Raw genomic sequence first — 21,256 nt, 5'->3', positions numbered from 1 at the left:
TTTTATACTTTGGATTATAACTCATTGCTACTTTACTTATTTTTATTTTTTTAATTTTATTTATTTATTTATTTTTTGCTGAAATTGTTCCAGCTTTAGCCTTTGGGAGCTCTTTCAGCTGGTTCCTGCACCCCTTTGGTATACTTCAATCACTGTGGGTTTTGGTTTTGGTGTTGGCTTTTTTTTCTTTTTAGCATTTTCTTACTTTCTAGAGGATGTTGAATTTTTGATGAAATGCTTTAAACAGAAAGAAGAGAGAGCAGTTTTTAAAGAAAGAGCTTGAGAATACAGCACACAAGCCAAGGGATCAAATGAAGAAAAGTTTTCTTTTGAAATCTAACACCTAGTAGAAACCAGTGGCCTCAATGATGTATTGACTCATTTAAAAACATTGACAGCCTATCATATGGCAAACACAGTTTTGGCAACTGAGGATACAGATAATCTGCCCCCAAGCCCCTGATAGAACTGACATTCTATTTGAGTAAGACAGACAACTACAGGCAGTTCTCCCTTTGGTGCTGACATGTATGCATTTAACTTACCACAGTTTAGTTAAGTAATATCAGTCCCACAACACAAGTCTCAAAATTTAGGTGCCATAGTAAATTTACTGTAATTTGCATAGAGTACAAACTTCTGGGCTAGCTCTTCAGTCCACAAATCACCATGGAAATAACAAAAGCTCATCATCATCAGTAACCAGTCATGTTGCTTCTTTCAAAGTCTGTTGGTGATTGGTTCCTGTGAATCTCCTACTCAAACAGCAAAGCCTTAGTTGGGTTGCCTTCTTGTCCCCCAGTGACACGAGTCCACGTGATATTTTACAGTAATGAATAATTGAAAGAGGAATTTGGCGACCAAGATGAAGGTGCCATGAAGAAATGAGAAGTGAAAATGCTGCCAGTGAAGTTCAAATTAAATGTGAGTGGAATTCTAGAGGTACAAATAGTTGACCATGGGGGCCGGGCGCGGTGGCTCAAGCCTGTAATCCCAGCACTTTGGGAGGCCAAGGCGGGTGGATCACGAGGTCAAGAGATCGAGACCATCCTGGTCAACATGGTGAAACCCCGTCTCTACTAAAAATACAAAAAATTAGCTGGGCATGGTGGCACGTGCCTGTAATCCCAGCTACTCAGGAGGCTGAGGTAGGAGAATTGCCTGAACCCAGGAGACGGAGGTTGCGGTGAGCCGAGATCATGCCTTTGCACTCCAGCCTGGGTAATAAGAGCGAAACTCCATCTCAAAAAAAAAAAAAAAAAAAAAAAATAGTTGACCACGGCAATGTAGACCCTGATACAGGAACTTCAGAGAGGCAACCAGAGGGATGTAGTAAAGGCAAACTGCCACAAATGGGAGAGGGGTGGTAAAAAAAGGGCTGAAGATGTCCCAAAGGTTGAAACACCAGCAGAAAACTTCACATGAGAGGATATTCTGGAGTGATTTCATAACATTGAAAGTGCAAGAGATAAGATGTTGGAAGCTAGTTCAAACTTAGAAAGATGGCAAAACACCAAAGTATAATAGAAATGGTGGTTGATGGCTGGCGCAGTGGCTCATGCCTGTAATTCCAGCACTTTGGGAGTCTGAGGCAGGCAGATCACTTGAGGGTGGGAGTTCGAGACCAGCCTGACCACATGGTGAAACCTCATCGCTACTGAAAATACAAAATTAGCTGTTCATGGTGGCGCATGCCTGTAATCCCAGCTACTCAGGAGGCTGAGGCAGGAGAATCACTTGAACCTGGTAGGTGGAGTTTGCATTGAGACAAGATTGTGACATTGCACTCCAACCTGGGCAACAAGAGCAAAACTCTATCTCAAAAAAAAAAAAAGAAAGAAAGAAAAAAAAAAAAAAAGATGCTTGCTTCATGTATTAGCCCATTCTGACACGGCTATAAAGAACTACCTGAGACTGCATAATTTATGAAGAAAAGATATTTAATTGACTCACAGTTCCACAGGCTTAACAGGAAGCATGACTGGGAGGCTCAGGAAACTGACTATCATGATGGAAGGAGAAAAGGAAACAGGAACTTTTTTCACATGGTGGTAGGAGAAAGAGAGAGAGAGAGACAGACAGAGAGACAGACAAAGAGACAGACAGAACAAAGGGGGAAATGCCAAACGCTTTCAAAAAACCAGATCTCATGAGAACTCACTATCACAAGAACGGCAAGGGGGAAGTCCACCTCCATGATTCAATCACCTCCTAGCAGGCCCCTTTCCCCAATATGTGCAGATTACAATTTGAGATGAGATTTGGGTGGGGACACGGAGCCAAACCATATCATTCCATATCAGAAATATACAAGAAGAAGGCAAGCACTCTTTCAACTACTCTTGATACATTTTCACTAAGAAACAACACTTGAACTCTCAATGTTTCTAATAGTTTGAATTACAGTGCACAAGTAAATATTTATTTCATTATATTTTCATTGTCCTCTACATTTGTAACTGAGAGTGTAAGACTTTCTAATATTTTGACAAAAAAAGTTAAAGGTCACAGAATGATCATTTTTTTGATTGAATATGGAGATTGCTTTCCTGGGTTTCAGGTTGCACAGTCGTTTCTGCAATACTGCACTGCCATGAAAAGTGAGGGCTGCCTGTATTCAGTTAATACTTATGGAAATAAGAGCTAAAGAAAAATTAGCTAGGATGAGAGAAATTAGAATGCTGGGATAGAGAAAAGAAATAATATTTTATACAGGGTAGTTTACAGAAGGTGACTTTAATAAAGTGACATTGAGCACAGACTTGAAGGAGGGAGAGAGGGAGCGGTGCAGCTGTGTTGGGGAAGAAGCAAAGAAGTAATATGATTTGACTTTTCCAAAGAATCGCTATGGCTGAAAAATGAAAGGCAGAGGAGTGGTCCCAAAAGAGATGATGCTGGCTGAGACAGGGAGGGGTGGCGGAAGTGAGAAGTGGCAGATTGTGGATATAACTCGGGAAGTCCTGCAGCAGGCTTGGACTGACCCCTGAAAACCAATTGTTGAATTATAGGAATTCTGCAATCTGGTTGTTTTAACGGTTGGTAGCTTGAAACTGGCCATGTTGGGAGTGATTACACTACAGAGATTGGCAAGCATGACAAAACAGCTTTTGATTTTTCCCTTTCAGAAAGTTCACTGTTAAACATTTACCATCTCACATAAGTGGATATAAACATTTTGGAGGCAGAATTGAATACGGAGTATAAAGGGAAGTCAAGGAGGACTCCAGGATGTTGGACTGTGGCAGCATTTCTACCATGAGCAGCAGGGCTTGGAAGGCTGCAGGATGCTAGGAGAACTAGCGTCCCCATCACAGAGAGAAGGGAGAGCTTCTTTCTTTTTGCGTGTGAGGGGTAGGACACTTGGACAAAGACGAAGGAGAATCATTTTTTCTTAAAATTGTTACAGGGGTTCATGTGTATTCAGGAGGCAATAGAGAACCTCAACAAGGCTGGGGAGTTGGGGTAGGCAGTAATCCAGAAGACAACATACCTCTTGAGAGCCTGGAGGGAGTCTGTGGTATAAAGTCAGTCCCAAGGCGGTGGATGGGAGGAGTCCTGATGTGTTTAGATTTGGCGTGTTTCTCACATTCTAGGGAGGTGCCATGAGTCAGTGCCCTGGGCCCAATCCCATGTCCCCTGCTCAGGGCCAAGAATGAAGACCCTGCTCTGGAGCATCAAGGTCTTGTGAAGGAGCAACAGGAGTCTGTGGGCAGGCAGATGTCCTGGGAAGGGAGGCATTTGGAGCTCAGTCTGGGGAATCTTCTCACCAGCTCCTCTCAGGCAAAGTCTCTCGAGAAAGGAAGGAGGCAGCAGAGACTGGGGGTCTCACATGGCAGGGAAGGAGTGAAGGAACTGTGGGAAAACACGTCTACATTTAGTCATCTGCCCATCAGTCAAGAAATGTTTCCTGAGAGCCTGATATGTCCCTGGTGCTAGTCTCCTCTTGGGATGCCTGTTCCTCAGGCAGGCCTGAGATAAGACTGCCAGCTCAGCCCTCATCCCAAGTCCTGATGCCCCTTCCTCCCTCCCTTCCACTCAGGCACACAGAGGGTCAGAGTAGGAACAGCCCTCAGAGCAGCCAAACTGGGGATTCTCAACATTATTCTATAGTGGGGATTCCTGTGACCCCATGGAGTCCCAGCAGTGGCCTGCAGGGGACCACCCACTCAGTTGTCCCTCATTTAGCCCCCTCTGTCCACCTCTTCCATGGGACTCCTAGGGCACTGGGGACACCTTTGAACCTCCTCGAAGCATCCCACCTCCTGTAACACCCTTGAGGCACCCCACCTGCACACTTCCTGGGGGTTGAGAGTCTCAGGGTTCCCTGAGACTCCTGAATATCCCGATGGAGCCCTGTCATCTTCTGTAAACTCCACTGACCCTGAAGCTGCATGGCATGTGAGCTGGGCCCTCCTGCTGGCCTTGCCCATCTGGGTCAGCCTTTGTCAGTTCTCTCTCTCCCACACTTACAGTCAGGCCTTCTGTTTCCAGTAGATGTAGATGGCAAAGACACCAACCACCAGTAGTACCTTGGGGACCAGGAGGAGAGCTACAAGGAGTGGAGCAGTAGGAGCCAGTGCCGGGCCTGGAAATCAGGGAAGAAGAGGAGCCATGAGAGGGGCCACCTGGGGCCTCCACTTACCCCATCTGAGGCTACCTGCGCCCATCAATGCTCCGAAGCTTTTGAGCATGCATCCTGCTCTGGCTTCCCTGACTCCAGCCAAAAGCAAAGGCTAGGGAAAGTGGCTCCTCATTCTCACTCATCCTGTCCCAGGCTGCCAGCTTATCCTCCTGGAGGGAAAAGGTGGGGAGAGCGTGTAGTCACGTATTCATATATGTGGCAACTGGGTTCCTCACTTGATCCACACAAGCCTGTGGGGCAGGGATTATTATTCCATTCTGATGGGGAAACTGAGGCCAGAGAGTTTAGGGAGCATCAGGTGATTAGTAAGATCCAAACCTAGGGAAACCCATCACTATGTCCCCAAGGGTGACTCCTGAGTCCAAGACAAGTCCAACTCCCCTGGGTCATAGGAATGATTAGGAAAGGGTAGGCAGGTAGTATGAGAATGGATTCAGAGAGAGAGAGTTACATGCTGCCCTTCTTAGCCCCAGGGGTATGGGCTTGACCCCATATTCTCATGATCTCAGGGAGTCCTCCAGGGATAAGACCTAATGAAACTTGCTGGTTGGAAAATACCTTGGTGAGTGAGGGAATGGGCCTCATGCTCAGAAAGGCCTCAGACATCATCCATCCCACCTCAACCCCAGTGCAGATGTCATCTGAAATCTTTCTGTTGGATGCAGGGAGTCAGATCTACAGAAGCACATGTTTGGACTCTGCATTTTTTAAAGAAGGGGTTTGGGATATTAAAAGTAACAAAAGTATTAATTTTTTTAAATAAGTAAAATGGTGCTGGTGGGTCCTTAAGGAAGGAATGGAGACCTCAGCATCTGTGGCTACTGGTGTGTGGAAGGCCAGCAGTTCTCAGCTGGGTGGCTCTCTGGGGCTTTCTCTCCCCTGAGGAGAGCTGCACTGCCCAAGCTTACTCCTTCTAGGGGGCAGCCCACATGAAAGATTGATTGCATTGGGAGTATGAAAGGCCAGCCCCTCCCCTTAATTTAAAACAACTCTACAGGACCCTACAGCCCTTGGCCTCTCTGCAGGAGCAGCAGGTCTTTGTCCTGCCTGCACTGTGGCTCAGCACCTCCCTCCACCTACAGTCCTGCCTCCTCATTTGCTGAGGCCTGTTGACCCTGATGGCATTCTAGGATGCTTCCTGCATTCCTGTATCCATCCCCAGTTGGCCTCCCAGAGAAACTGACCTTGAAAAGTGGTCTGGAAAGCAAACTCTAAAATATGAGTTTGGAATCTGATTCCTCATCAGCTGGCAATGAGGACTCCAGGGGTGGTGGTGAGTGGAGCTGGACAAGTCCTGACTTGCTGTTGTGGTGCAATTGATAAAACTTTCACTGGCAGTAAACTGGGATAGTGTAACCACAGGAAGAAAATTCCTTGGCATCAGGCTTTTGAAAACAGACTGGGAAATGGTAGTCATAAGAACTAAGGTTTTAGCTGTTGCTGGGCATCAACCCTTGGGAGAAAGACAATGAGAAGCTAAGAGTGATTGATCATGAGTTAAGGTTCAGTGAGAAGCTGAGAGTGATTGATGATGAGTTAAGAAGCCAGAGGACTTCTTGGCAGCACTGTAGATTCTTATTTCTTGGAGTCACAAGGCAGAAAGAATAGAGGATTGGTTCCTAGGCATCATAGAAGAGTAGCAGAATCACAGAGGAGAATGAATCTGAGTTTCAATGGCTGCTATGCTGGGATACGACCCTGATGGGGAAGCTGTGGGACCCTGAGATGTGGGAGAAGACATTTGGGTAAAAGCACTCAAAGATTGTCAGTTGCCTTTGGAATTGCTGGGGACAATTGCAGTAGCATAGCTACTTGTCTCTGTAAATATCCTCCCCAAACCAAAAGAAGGAACAAAAGAGGAAAAGTAAATTCTATACAATTCAGGCTCTACATACTACTTGAAGAGAGAATGCCAAGCTGCAAAATGACTATGAGTCGAAAGGGAACACTCACCTAACCCTAGTGCACAGTCTCTCACTAGGCTCCCACGCCAGTGATGAAACACATCACAGAAGATGACCTACAATGCATTTTCAGACTTAGCACGTGAGACAGGATGCTACAGCAGGCACACTGAAAGCACCCAAAAATGGCAGCCCTGGTCTGAGCCCCAGTGGGTGGATGGAAGTCTAAAAAGCAAATGCAACTTCAGACAGATGGTGCAGATTCATCTCTTCCTGCTCCTCCTTGAGAAATACAACTAAGAACTCTAGAAATATCATGAGAAGCAGGCATAGGAGGACTTCCAAGGTGAAAAAGGAAGGCAGACTGACTCGGGACCTGAGGACTGAGGAACAGCCCTGAGGCCAAGCACCTGGGACACCCACCCCTCCAATATAAGCTCCCAGCCATAGAATGTGACACAAAAAAAGAAGACATAGAAAAAAGAAAAAGCCTGAATTCAATAATACAGTTTCCACTTCAGGAAACTACAAGGAGTAGAGCAAAATAAATCTGAAGCAAGCCAAAGATAGAAATTTTTTAAAAAGAGAAGAGAGTAGAAATAAATAATATTAAAACATTAAAAAAATACAAAAAGCATTTGAAACAGTTGTTTCTTTGAAAGGAACAATAAAATGGAAAAAAAAATTACAGCAAGCCTGATGAAGAAGAAAGCAGAAATGGCACATTTTAAATATCAGTATGAAACAAGGGCTATCACTACAGACCCTGCAGACACCAAAAGGGTTGGTTATAAGGGATATCATGAACAACCCCACACACAGAAATATGACAACATAGATAAATGAACCAAAACCTCTTTGAAAAACACAGGTTACCAGAAATCACCTAATATGAAATGAATAATATGAATAGCCCTAAACTATTGATGAAAATAAATTCATAAATTTTTTTTTGAGATGGAGTCTTGCTCTGTTGCTCAGGCTAGAGTGCAATGGCACAATCTCGGCTCACTGCAACCTCCGCCTCCCAGGTCCAAGCAATTCTACCTCAGCCTCCCTAGTAACTGGGATTACAGGTGCCCACCAATGTGCCTAGCTAATTTTTCTATTTTTAGTAAAGATGGGGTTTCACCAGGTTGGCCAGGCTGGTCTCGAACTCCTGACTTTGTGATCCAGCCAGCTCGGCCTCCCAAAGTGCTGGGATTACAGACGTGAGCCACCGTACCTCGCTGTCAATTCATAATTTTAGTATACCCCAAAATATTCTTGAGGTACAGATGTTTCACAGGAAAATACTACCAAACATTTAGAGATAAATTAAAACCAAATTTGGTGCACAGAATAACGGCTACAAAAGGAATTTGAGGAAATTGGAAGGTAGGCTCCGTTTTAGATGGTGTGAGAGAATTATTTTAAGAATTAATGGAATCGTATACAAATTTTAAATTTTATTAAGTTTATAATGATACTGGTTTTGTAAAAAATGTCCTCAATTATCACATCACCCAACTGTGGACTCCTCTTGAAACTGCATGTGCAGGCATGACTGAGTGAGCAGTGGATGGGACTATGCACCTTCCGTACATCTCTGATGACAGGGGACCTTGTTTGTCTTCCACTTCCTGTCTTCCCTCTTCAGCAGGCAGAGACATGGACAAATCATGATCCAGCATGGACTCAGCAGATAAAGCCAATGCCATAGGGCATGTGGGAAGGAACCTGGGCCTTCTAAAAGTCTTCTTGAATAGAGACCCCCCCCACCGGTGTTACATGAGAGAGAAATAAGATGTATTTTGTTCCTATTGGGGGGAACCCTGGTCAAATTCACGTCCTCAGTACAACGCCCAGCAGAAAGAGAACATTTCCCAGATTAGCATAAATTTGCATTATAGGCTGGTAGTGACCCTGTCCTCAGGATCTCAGACTTACCTTGATTAGATTGGACCAGTCATCTGGTCTAATGCCTTGATCTAATTGTCTTCAACAAGATCCCCCCTTGCTTCCCACATCCTGGTTTCCCCTTCTGCAAAACCCCAGACACACTGGGTGGTCGAAGCAGGAAAGGAGATCATAGAAGAACAGAAATTTGCACAAAATAGACCTGCAGAGAGCCGTTGTTATTGTTATTGGTCAAAGATCACCATCAGGACTCAAAGGAGGCCCCTGCTTTGACCACTCATGGTCACCTGGGGGCCTGTCCAAGCTTAAACTCCACTTGTCTTTCTGAAATTCATACAGTAGATGCTAGAGTTTGCTGGGGGCAGGTCACAGATATTAATGGAAAAGTTTAGGAAGGAGCAGACAAGGCAGAGGTCAGAAGGAGTAGGGAGGAGGCAGGGTGGGCTGATGAGAAACGCGGGTGTAATAACTGTCAGAGGAAAAAAGCCAGAAGCAGGATGCAAAGAACAGATGATACCCTTGCCTCCTTTCTTTCTCATTTGATATATATTTATGTCAAATAATCTATCAGATTGTACCTCAAACTCTTGCTAGTGATGACTCTTGGAGTGTGAGATTTGGGAGAATGATGCTGAATTTAAAATTCCACTTTACATTTATAGAGTTCTAGCTTAATTTATGATAAGCATGGATATTGCTTTTAACATCAAAGAAAAAGATAAAATTTAAAAATGGTAAGTAATCACACCATGGGTGACATCTGAGCCTTGTTCCTTACTGTGGGCTGAGACCTCCAGGCGAAGGCTTTTGCTGACTGCCGGCTGCCCATCATGCTCCACCTGGCAGGTGAGCACCACACCATCCCTGTGGACACAGGTGTTCACCAGGATCCAGCTTGCCCAGTTGTAGGTGCCATCCTTGTTCTCTATGAGGGTTGAAGCTGTTTCTGTCCGGGACACATTTCCATTCTCCAACCAGGTCAGCTGTAGGCTCTGGGGGTAGAACTTCTTCACCTGGCAGGTGACGTTCACCTGGTTCTCTGCTCTCATGGGCTGTTGAGTAACCTCCAAGGTGGGTGGAACTGAAACAGCACAGGGCAGAAACTCTGACCTTGTGGCACAGACAGGTCACAGGGAGGGCTCCATAACTTAGCTCCCACCACCATGGTGAGGGTGTCCCCAGGACAGTGCTAGGGAGTCAGCAGGTGCTCAGGCATTGAGGGCACTCTATGCATATGAGTGAAATTACTAAGCACAATATCTTGCACACAGCAGGTGCCCAAGGACTGATAGCTCCTACTAGACTAAGAATGAGTGAAATCTAGATGCACAACCCCTGGCATACAGTTAGAATGTAAGGACTGCAGCAAAATCAGTGAAATCACCAAGCACATACGGATTTGGCTTCTAGAAGGTGCTCACTAATTGTAGTTGCCCTTGGTGAAATAAATGAAACTCTCTAGCTCAGGGCTTAGCACATGGTTGCTGGTCCCTGGACAGCTGCCATTAAAATGATAAGTGACGGGCACACCTAGGTGCATGGGAGGTGGGCAGCACAGTTAGGGATTAGATTCTAGGCCATTCAAGCTCTGGAGCAATGGCCTGGGGAGTGGGCAGTGGGCTTGGCAGCCAGGTGTGGGATTGCCTGGGAGTGAGGATCCTCTACCTTGAATGGCCTCAGACAAGCTGGCAGTCCCACGAAGAGGGTCCCCCTGCAAGGTGACGTGGGCCACCTCGCAGATGACCTGAGAGCGAACGTCCCCACGGGTCAGTCCCACCCTGGCTGTGCTGCGGATGCTGTAGGACACGCTCTCTCCTGCGGGGTCCACGGTGGTCTGGAGGGCTGAGAGCTCATTCCCATTTTTGAACCATTTCAGGGTGATGTCTCTGGGGGAGAAGCCTTGGGACTCGCAGGTGAAGCTCACTGTGTCCTCAGGTGTGACCCTCGTCGCAGGGCCTGACACCACGGGGGCAGAGGGTTTGGCTACAAAAGGAGCATCGATAAACAGCAGACATGACTGAGATGACCATCACTAACGATGAGTGCGTGACACGCTAAGAACCTTCATGGACATTAATTTTAATCCTTCTAATAATGTGGAAAGGATGATGTTCTTATTCTCATTTTACAGAGCAGGATGCAAAGGTTGGAGAAGGACCAGCACCAGGTCAGGCCGTGAGTAGGGGCAGGCCCAGAGGGAAGTCCAGGCCTGAGTTCAAAGTCCTCTCCACACAGGGTGACTTCCACCAATCTGGGCATAGGAACAAAATTAATAATTAGTGTCCCTCCGTTTTATTAACTGGCTCTAGCTGGCCTTCGCCAAAATCTCAGCAACCTCAGAGAGGGCGTTTCTAGAATCCAATGCGGAGAACAATAGCAAAGTGGTATTACTGGGAGAGCTGTAACCAGGCTGCTCAGCCCAGGAGAGGCGTGGCCTGGCATACCCAACTCCTTATCTGTAAAATAGGAGGACAGCGTTTCTACTTCCTGGGATGTACCCAGGATTAAATGGGGGCAATGCAAGCAGTTTGCTCTGGATCAAACACTAGAGCATGCTTCTCAAAACTAAACACAGGTCTATCTTTAACCCAGCCTTTACGAATACAGAGGTCTCTCTTTGGTTATTATAAAAATATGAATTATTCCTTATTTTTATTCTTTTCACAAATATTTCAGTCTGTCCAAAAGGCATTAATTAAGGCTAAAGCTTTAACGTGGAGCCAAGCGTTTGTAAGAGCATTGCACTCACAGCTGCTAAAGGTCAAGCCACATGATGCTGCTCTAGACCTAGATAACAAGTGAAGCCAAGGTCTGCGGGTGTTGATCTCTCTCTCATCCTGGAGTACTTTAATTAAATAACCAATGAGAACAGGTTTACAGTTTAGGTTTTTTGACCAGCCAATGAACTGTTTCCAAAAACAACCTCTGTGAAAGTCCCCTATAAGAAACCTTTCCTGTATCGCCACATGGGACACTATTCAGGGTTTCACCGACTCAGTGCATCCAAATTGCAACTCTTTATTTTTCAAATAAATGCTATTTCCTTTGGCCTTTCTAACAATCGTGTTTTTAGTTAGCAGGCCTAATCTGCTGCAAGGCCTAAATTTGAAAAGAGGACTTTTTTTTTTGAATCTGGATCATCAGTTAGGTCAAGATTGGATCAAAAACAACCATCACGGAGTACTAAGAAACCCAGAGGTGGTTAATTTTTTCATTGTTAATTAATGACAAGAGGCAAAGACCCAGGCCACCCCAACAGGCAGAAACATATTCTGGGTCCTGAAAACAAACAAATTGGAGAATCAGAACACGGAGGGTGGTTTCTCCCTGTAGATGTGCTTTAAGGGTGTCTGCAAAGTGCTAACTGCTACCTTGAACCTTCTACTGTTGTTCCAGAAAGCACGTATTACACGTTTACCTTTGCAAATATTAACTTGCTTTCTAACACGTGTGAAATATTTTGAGGGCACAGTAAGGAGGGTGTCACTTGAGATGTCAAGTCTTTGAGACACCAGCAGTCCCTAGAGGGCTGAGATGCTGTCTTCAGTTCCGATTTATTGAGGGCTTCTTGGCAGCCTGACATTGGCTGCTCTCTCTGTACCTCTCAGCTCTTTAATCCTCCCTCTAATTCTTAGAGGGGGTCCTCATGTGAGCCCTTTTGTAAGGTGAGACTCTGAAAGGATGCTTGCTGGCCAAGGTCCAAGAGTAGATAAAAACCCCACCCTGGTAAGACGAGTGAGGGTAAGTTCAAGTGCATAGCCTGGCATGAAGTAGGTGCTTAATAAATAACCCCTGAGACAGTAATTATGAGGTTTGGTCATCGCTGCTTCTGAAGCTTCATAGCTATTCTTTAGGCAACAGAGCAAAGAGGAGCAGAAACGCCAAGGAAGGGCTCAAGCCCTGCTCATTGCAGCTGCCAGAAAAAATCCCAAATGATGAAAGGAGCAGCAACCACCACGTTTGGTGATTTGGCTTTCGAATAAAATCGCAGGTGAAGCTGGAAGCATTTTGGAAGACGGAGGGAAAAGATACCTCAGTGACATCTGGTAGTGCTGAGGCAGGAAGGCTTCTGGGGCTGAGGAATGAGGATTTGCTGGAACTCTAGCACGTGTTTAGATACAAACATTTTCAAGACAGAAGGTTCCCCAGCACTGAGGCTGGATCTGAGTGAAGCTTTGTCCAAGTCTCCTATCTTGGGTCCTGAGGCCAGTAGCATGGGAGAGGTCCTGTCCAGGCTTATGGGGCCTCCTGATATGTTCCCAGAATGTCTGTTTTGAAGGACCCATGCCCCCAAAAGCTGTTCGCAAAGCCCCCAAACCTGGGGCACCACTTTTGCTAGGTGGCTATGTATGAGTATCTTCTAGAGTCATTAAGAATTTTAGATATCCAGGCCCAGGTCAGACCAATTAAACTGGCATTTTAGGGAGGGATCCTGGGTCCAGGTTTGTAAATTTTTGTTTTGCAAGTTTCCCCAGTGATTCTAATGAGCAGCTAAGGTTGAAGGCCACTGGACCCCAGCCCTAACCCCATTTATACCTGGGGCCTAGAGATGCACTGACCTATCTGAGGTCACACAGCTTCACCCTAACACAGCTCACATTTATTGAGCATTTACTGGGTGCTAGGTGATGCCCTAAGTATTTTACATGATTTAAGTCCTTCAGACTCTGCTCAGTTTGTGAGGTCAGTGTTACCATCAACAGGTGAGGACATTGAGGCCTATGGTGGTGAAGTGCCTTGTCCCAGGTCACAGAGCCAAGAAGTGGCAGAGCCTAGAAGTGGTCCAGGCAGCTGGGATCCTGCCCGTGCTCTCCTAACCACCGTTCTGCAGAAGCTCAGTCATGAGCCAAACACCACCACCATTAGGAGCTCTGCGCACATCCTCTCCAATCCTCACAGAACCCGGAGTGGGGCCATGATAATCAGTGTCGCACAGATGGGGAAACTGAGTACTCAAGGGAAGGCAAGACTGGCCCAAGATCACACGATCTTGAAATAACCCCTCACTTTGGGGGTGCCTACAGTGTGCTAGGTGATTTACAGAGAGAAACTTAAATGCTTTCCACTTTCCTAAAGGAGTCCATGATCATCCATTCTACAGATGAGGAAACTGAGGCCGAGCAAAATGAAGGCTCCGTCTCCTCATCCCCCATGTGTCCCAGTGGGCATTTCCTATGTCCCACCACGCACTTATGTCCATTAACAGGGAAAGTGTTTTAACTTCTAGAGCCCCAACACTGACCGCCAACTCAATTGTCCCTTTGAGATTCTAGACTTCATGCAATGTTAGGGAGAAACCTCCCTCCTGGGTGCCCAGGCCTGGTTACCTTGTTGCCATAAACCAAAGATAGTGGGCTGCTGACAGCCAGAGGGGAGAATCTAAACTTGTTCACATGGGCCTCAAACACTCTCTAGGAAATGCCTCATCTCATCCTTAGTCCTCAGCACCATGAGCAGGCAGGCACGTGCTCTGCTGGGCTGCAGGAGACTCCACTCTGCTCCATGGATGCTGCTGAGTGAAGGAGAAACAGCACAGCAATGGGGAGGGAGAGCCCTGAAGACTTCAGGTGTGCTGAGACCCGTCCTTTAGGAACAGGCTTGATATATCATGAGACATGTGCAGGACCTTTCTGATGGGAGTGTAAAGCCAGCGCCTCCCACTCCACAGGGCTTCTTGTTTTGTTTTTAATGCTTTTTGCTGTAGAACTGAACAATGCAAGAGTTTAGAAAGAGAGGGTTGGGGCATTTCTCCACACTTGAAAAACCATAGCCTAGTGTTGCAGGGACAAGGGCTGCGAGTCAGGCGGGGGTTCAAGCCTTGGCTCTCTGACCTGCTCCCAAATCAGGTCTCCTCTCTGAGCCTCAGTGTCCTCATCTTTAAAGGAGGTAGCAAATGGCTCCTCCCTCATAGCACTGGTTATAAGGAGACTCTGGCACAGCTGCTGCTCCCTGGCCCCCTTCCCCGCCTCCCTCTTTTCTCACCCAGCTCATCATTTAGGCTGGAGCATGGCAAAGAGGAGTGAGCACTTTACTAGGAGTTAGCAGATCTGAGTCACACCTGAGCCACCACTGGCTGTGACTGCCTGGGCCGGGGAGGCACCATCTGGAAACTTCAGTGTTTTTGCCTGTATGATCTGCACAGTCAGGGTAAAGCCGTCTTCCCTAAGTTCAAGTGTTGTGGGGAGCCCTCATTGCTACATCATCTAGGACGGAAATAATTAGGCAACATTCTCAAACATGAAAACACACTATCCTCTGACCTAGAAATGCCAGTTCCAGTGAGAATCTCCCACCAGAGTAGGCTGACACATGTACAACATCATCCACTGAAGGATTGTTTTAGTAACGCAAGGTTGGGAGTAATTTACATATGCATCAACAGAGGGCTGTGAAATAAATTTTGATATTTCCATCAATGGGAGGTTTCTTCAGCTGTAAAAAAAAATGGAGCAGCTCTCTATGTCCTGATGTGGACTCGATACAGAATGACAGGACTTACATGTGGGAGAAGTTTTTCAATCACCAACGGGCTTTCATGTCTGAATGTGAGGAGCATTCCGAACCTTTGGGAAACTGATGAAAAAGAGAAATGCTGGCTCTCTGACCCGTGGTTCTGTCTGAGGAGCTTTTATTTAGCACCTATGATGCACCAGGCCCTCCTATGGAGACAGCGTCTAACAAACTCTGGGGAAGGAAGGAGACTGTCTCGATTCAGATACGGACGCTGGTTCCAATTCTGTCAATAACTGGCCCTGCGACCATGGACAAGGACCCTGTCATCTCTTTGTTTCAGTCTCCCATGTGTAAAGAGAGTTGGCCTGGATGGTCTGAAGGTCCTTCCTGTGCTGACGTTCCAGGATTCAGGAGTTAGGACGAGGATCTTGGGTCTCTGGCAGGAAACCCCAAATAAACATAATTGCTGCCTTAAATGGGGAACCCCTAAGTCACCCACATGTGGGACCTCTTTCCTGAGGGGAGGGACATTCTGAGATGACACAGCTCTGCTCAGAGCCCATGGGGACTGTGTGACTCAGTCCCTGAATCACACAAGGGTTTCCCAAATGGACCCACAGCAAATGCCAAACTTATGGGCATCTATTCCCACGAGGCCGTCAGATTAAACAGTGAATCTGTGCCTCCCAGGAATGTTCCTGTGTGATGTTTCTGAAGATTAATTAAAGAAAACATGATTTACCCTCTCCATGCCCTGGATGGATTTCCCCTCTTTACAAGAGAAGAGAATGTAAGCTTGGTGGGGGAAGAGCTATTGGCGGTTTCATTCACCGCTGATTGCACAGCATCCAGGCAGATCCTGCACACAGTGGGTTCTCAGTGAGTGCCTGTTGCATAAAGAGGAGACTTGGCCACTCTGAAGGACAAGCATTCCCTGGAGGCAGAAGGCAAGATCCAGCCCTGTGCCTGGGCAAGTCACTCAACTTGTCAGTTCCCTCATCTATGGAACCAAAGGGCTGGGTCAGATTCAGAAAGACAAGAGCTGTAGAGTCACAGACTAGGGACACAATCATTCCCATCATTTACAAGACAGGGAGCCTCGAGCGATACCATGACATCTCTAAGCCTCAACTCATGTGATCTGTAGACAGGGCTGACAACAGATCATAAAAATGAGCACCCACCACCACACCTGGTCATTGCTCAAAGAATGGAGGGTGTTATTATTGACTTATTGTCACAAACCAGGGGACGAAGGAGGCCCACACTGTACTCACCCCGAACAGACAGCTCCGTGCCTGGTCCAGACTTCAACTCCGTATCAGGGCTCCCTTTCCGGAATTTCACACAGTAGTAGGTGCCGGCATCTGCTGGGGTGATGTTACTGATGCGGATGGAATGGTCCATGTTGTTTCTCTTTGTCTGGTCTGCAACAGTTGTTACCCGGGGGAAGTAGCCTTCTTTTTGAGTGTAGATTAATTCCCGGCCTGGTCCAGCTCCTCTGAACCATGCAGTGGGCCCCACAGGGACCAGGGAGGTCACAGTGCAGAGCAGAGTGGCCGTCTCTCCAGCTGCGACTGACACAGACTTCTCAGGCTGCATCACCTGCAGCTCCTCCTCACCTGCCACTCCTGAAAAGAGGACAAAACAGTCATGTATTTATCCTGACTTGATCTTGCATGTTTCTCCATGTTTATCAAAGGCTTTAATTGACTGGGCGCACATAAGGAGCAGTCTTGAGCTCAGCACACTACATGTATTGTCTCATTTAACTCTCCCAACCTGGCCTGTAACATAAGATTGTATTTTGTTTTAAATTATACTCTAAGCTCTGGCGTACATGGGCAGATCATGCAGGTTTGTTACATAGGTATAAACAAGCCATGATGGCATGCTGCATCCATCCCTCTGTCACCTACATTAGGTATTTCTCCTAATGTTATCCCTCCCCAGTCTCCACACCCCCTGCTATCCCTCCCCTACCCCCCGACCCCTCAACAGGCCCCAGTGTGTGATATTCCCCTCCCTGTGTCCATGTGTTCTCACTGTTCAACACCCACTTATGAGTGAGAACATGGGGTGTTTGGTTTTCTGTTCCTGTGTCAGTTTGCTGAGAATGATGGTTTCCTGATTCATCTACGGCCCTACAAAGGACGTGAACTCATCCTTTTTTATGGCTGCATAGTATTCCATGGTGTAAATGTGCCACATTTTCTTTATCTAGCCTATCATTGATGGGCATTTGGGTTGGTTCCAGGTCTTTGCTATTGTTAGCAGCGCCATAGCTTTCACCTCCCAGCCTGCAACACTTTGTTATGGAAGCCCTAGGAAAGGAATATGGACCCAGTAAGCAGCAAATGCATCACTGCTTAAAGAGGAGGAAGCCACAGAGAAATGGGTGGTAAGAATCAGGTCACAGGGGAGGGAGGAGCACGGAGGGACACAGGACAGAGTAAGGAGCACCCTTAAGAAGGACAGTGGCTAAACATCCCCAGGAAACACTGCACCCCTGCCCTACTCAAGCAGGCGCCATTTCAGACTTCACTTCCTCTGGGTGGTGGTTACAGAAGGCTGGGCCTGGAGCCACACAGCCTTCTCAGGCTGTCTCTGAGCTCGCTCTGTCCTTGGGTAGGTTGTTTGGCCCCAGAGTCTCAAGACTGGTAAAGATTTAAGTGATGATTGTCCTGTGTTTGTCAAATGAAATATTATCAAAATGTAAGTAATTGTGGTGGTGATTCAATCATCCTGTGACTCCAAACCTCTGGTAGCCGGCTGCTGATCCACAGAGAAAGCACTCAGCTCCCCGATTTCCTGCTCTTAGGCCCGATCTTTGGCCTTCCTTGGTAGCACTTGTGGTTGTTTGGAATTTCTGGAAGTCCAGGGGCAGAGCCTGGCCATGCAGGCCAAGGGAAAGGGTTCTAGCCCAAGGCAGTGCTCACCTGTGAGTCCCAGCAGTAAAGTCAGCAGCAGGAGAGGACCAGGAGGGTGGGGCCAGGAGGCTGGGTTAGGCATCCTGGAGACCTCAGGAGCCTGCTCTGTTCAAACGTCTGTGCTGGGGAGATGCCAGGCTCTGCTCTGAAGAGAGAAGACAAGCCCTTCCTCCTTCATTCAAGAGGAAGTGGCTATGATGGTGGGGGATATCACAATCTTGCTTCTAGATTATGACATACAAATCAGGCATGGCAGGCAGCTACAAAACACGGTTACTCATGCTCCATTTGCAGGAGAATCAGACAGGCTTATCTGAAATAATGCTTCCTCTTCAACTGAGGCCTGAGTTATCTCCACATGGTGCCCCTCCCTATTTCAGATCTTCTTGGTGATTTGCCAGTTGGGGGTCTTGTGCCAAGAAGATCTGTGGTTGTGAGCTGTGCCCTACATGCTCCATCTCAAGACACTAGGATGTGGTTGGCTTGTGGCTTTGTTCTGTGCCAGTCTCAACCAAGTGCTACTCAGCAGGGGGCAGGAGGAGGGAACACAGGACGCTCTTGATGTTGAAGAGGAAACAAGTCTGCTCCTGAAATGATTCCTTATTCTAACCTTTTATTGATATGACTGGTGAAACGTCACCCAAATTCAGCCTAATCTGGACTTTGACACTTTCACTTGCCTGCATCCGGCAGAGGGAATCATTTCCCGAATTCTTCCAGGAGAGAGAGTAGTTTTAGTTTAGTGAGCATGCATTTCGTGGGGTGAATGGAGTGAAGTGAGGAATGTGGTTTTTAAAAATAGGATAGGTTTATGATTCGGGAGAATATGGCAGACAGGTTTCTGAGGCCATCACATCAACTTTAATACCCTTTGTTCTGCACGGAAGACCTACTTCATTCACTGTGTTCAGATGGGAAATGGGGGGAGAGTAAGTATAAATGCGCTGACTAAGAGGATGTGCTGAGGAGTTGGGGAAGTCAGTGGGGCCACCTATGCTCAGTTTTGTTCTCTAAACTGGGGGTTATAATTGTGTCATTGCACTGTTATCATGGAGATTAAAGACAATAATGACTGGACCATGCCTGAAGCCCAGTGGGTCATTACTGAAACTCATGGTGCCAGTTGAAGATGTGAAACTCAAATGATGCTTTTGAATGGATCCCTACTGCATGGCGTGGCTTTCTTCCAGGAACCCAGGTCTCGTGAGACCCAGATTATACAGTATCAATTGCTTTCACTTGGATTCTCTGCATCCTGCTCCGTATAATCCACAGATTAATTTGTTCTTTCACAATTTCCAGCTGTGTGACTTTCAAGAAGACACTTGACTTCTCTGAGTTTTACTTTGATTTTGATTGCGTGTAAATAGAGGTTATAACATGCACCAACATACACCTTGTAGAGATGTGGTAGAAACAATGTAAACCATAATGAATGCCTGACTCATAATTTTAACCAAAAAATGTGGCTACAGTTTGTTTTTTTATGGGAAGAGTTCACTGCTTTCCTGCCACAGTCAGCCACCTTGTTAGGAGAAATGGTTTCTCTTGCGTCATCTATGATTAAGAAAGACCTGTCTGGAAGTCTCTCTGTCACATGCTGGGTTTTAGATGCTTCATCTGATATCAGTAATTGTCAAATGAAATTGTAAAGGTTATTATATTTTCATTCAAAGTTCTGTTCAATGTGACAAATGTGCACAGGGTGAAATCTTCCCCTCCTACTTCACACCCACAAAAATGAAAATGAAAAAGTATAAAATTGTATTAATCCATGTCAAATTACACTTAAAAACAAGACAATAGTCTCTATGTGACATGAAGGAATAGGAGCACCTATCATTTATTGGAGATGTCCTGTGCCCCAGATATGGTGTCAAGCATTTTATGTCAGTTATCTCATTAACTCATCAGTGCTAGGTAAGAACTGCCACTAACCTACCTCCTTCTACAGGTGAGAAAACCTGAGTCTCACAGAGAGTTATGGATTTGCTCAAGATCACTTAGCTTTTAGAGCTAGAACAGAGGTTGCCACACTCCACAGACTTTACTTTCAATGTTTGCAGTATAAAATCTCTCACAGGAAAAAAGAGACATCTCTTAGGAAGAAGCAGAAAATAAGCTATGGCCTCAATTAGGAACAGACCCCACAGTGAGGCTGTGGCAGGTGCCATGCTCCATGAGGTCCTGACAACAATTGATCACGAGGGGTGGGGCATTACTCCTGGCAAGACGGCAGTGCAAACAGCAATAGCTAAAGATTTGGGGAACAGCAGATCCATGAGAGATACCTAACAAATCCAAGAACAACAATATGTCAAAAAACAGCAATCAAAAAAACTTCACAACTGAGGACATATGACAAAATAAAATACAAAAAGATCTTTAAAATTAGTATACGTAGTAACTTTATAAAGATAGCAAAAGGGAAGTAAATCCATAAAAATACATCAGGGATGTATGAAGCAGAAATAGGCAGGCATGAAGTACAGGTATATTGGAAAATAACAAAAAAGATACTTTGCAAATGAAAACATAATTAGAGAGGACAGCATTAAAAAATGTAATAGGTTGACTAGGTGACTATATACACATAAGTAGTAAGTTAGTGAGTTGGGGAATCATGTGGGGCAATCACTTAGGATCCAGCACAGAGACACACCCAACAGAGTAATGTAAATAGGTATAAATATAGGAATAACACAGGATATCTCACAAAACATGTCAAAAAAAAAAGTTGCCAGAAACAGGTGAGGAGCTGCAGGCGTGCAGAGAAGTGGCAGTGCCCAGGGCTGGCTCTGCTGCCACAGTGACGATGACACTGCAGATATTTCACTGATTTAGAATGGGAGACAACTAATAGACCAACGTAATCCAAAGTCAGACATCCAGTGGCACCACTTTTCCTTTAATTCTTTGGAGTCAGTGCAATCGCCATCTATCTTCTCTGTGAACTGCCCAGCAGTAGCTTTCTTGCCTGTGTGTTGACAATGACCTCATTGTCAGGTGACTTTTGGGCAGTGAAGAATGTCACTGGTAGAGAAATTATTGGACTATGTTGGTGGAATCACACTGCTGAAGATAGAAAGGGCCTTTAGGAATTTGAGTCCAGGGAGGCACGCTGTCAAGAGGGTAAAACTGTCTTACAGGCTGAATAAAGAGTGTTCTGATTGGGACTTGTTGCCTGTCAAGTGCTTTGAGTGATATTTGCCTTTAGTGCCTGGTTTGATTGGGCTCTGCGTCCACACACAAATCTCATCTCGAATTATAATCCCCATTTGTCAAGGGAGGGACCTGGTGGGAAGTGATTGGATCACGGGAGTGGTTCCCCCATGTTCTCATGATAGTGAGTGAGTTATCACAAAATCTGATGGTGTAAAAGTGTTTGACAGTTCATCCTTGCTCTTTCTCTCTCCTGCCGCCATGTG

The 21,256-nt window shown here is 46.1% G+C and overlaps 1 protein-coding gene across 2 annotated transcripts; it reads right to left on the bottom strand.

The window, feature by feature from the left end:
- Positions 1–1,922: 1,922 nt before the first annotated feature.
- LOC116563021 (signal-regulatory protein beta-1-like) lies at positions 1,923–18,017 on the bottom strand. Of its 2 annotated transcripts, XM_032295646.1 has the most exons (6): positions 17,838–18,017; positions 16,176–16,529; positions 10,111–10,428; positions 9,194–9,526; positions 4,471–4,585; positions 1,923–3,852 (listed from the first exon to the last, which is right to left on the bottom strand). In XM_032295646.1, the coding sequence occupies exons 1-5, from the start codon at positions 17,908–17,910 to the stop codon at positions 4,473–4,475; spliced, it is 1,191 nt and encodes a 396-aa protein (XP_032151537.1). In that variant the 5' UTR covers positions 17,911–18,017; the 3' UTR covers positions 1,923–3,852; positions 4,471–4,472. The 2 variants fall into 2 exon arrangements, with proteins under 2 accessions (XP_032151537.1, XP_032151538.1); XM_032295647.1 differs by lacking the exons at positions 9,194–9,526; positions 10,111–10,428.
- Positions 18,018–21,256: the final 3,239 nt, after the last annotated feature.

The sequence above is a fragment of the Sapajus apella genome, unplaced genomic scaffold, assembly GCF_009761245.1.
Source record: "Sapajus apella isolate SASKATOON/1434 unplaced genomic scaffold, GSC_monkey_1.0 scaffold33, whole genome shotgun sequence".
Lineage (NCBI taxonomy): Eukaryota > Metazoa > Chordata > Mammalia > Primates > Cebidae > Sapajus > Sapajus apella.
Note: the sequence above shows the minus strand (reverse complement) of the source record. Positions and strands in the feature narration are given on the sequence as shown.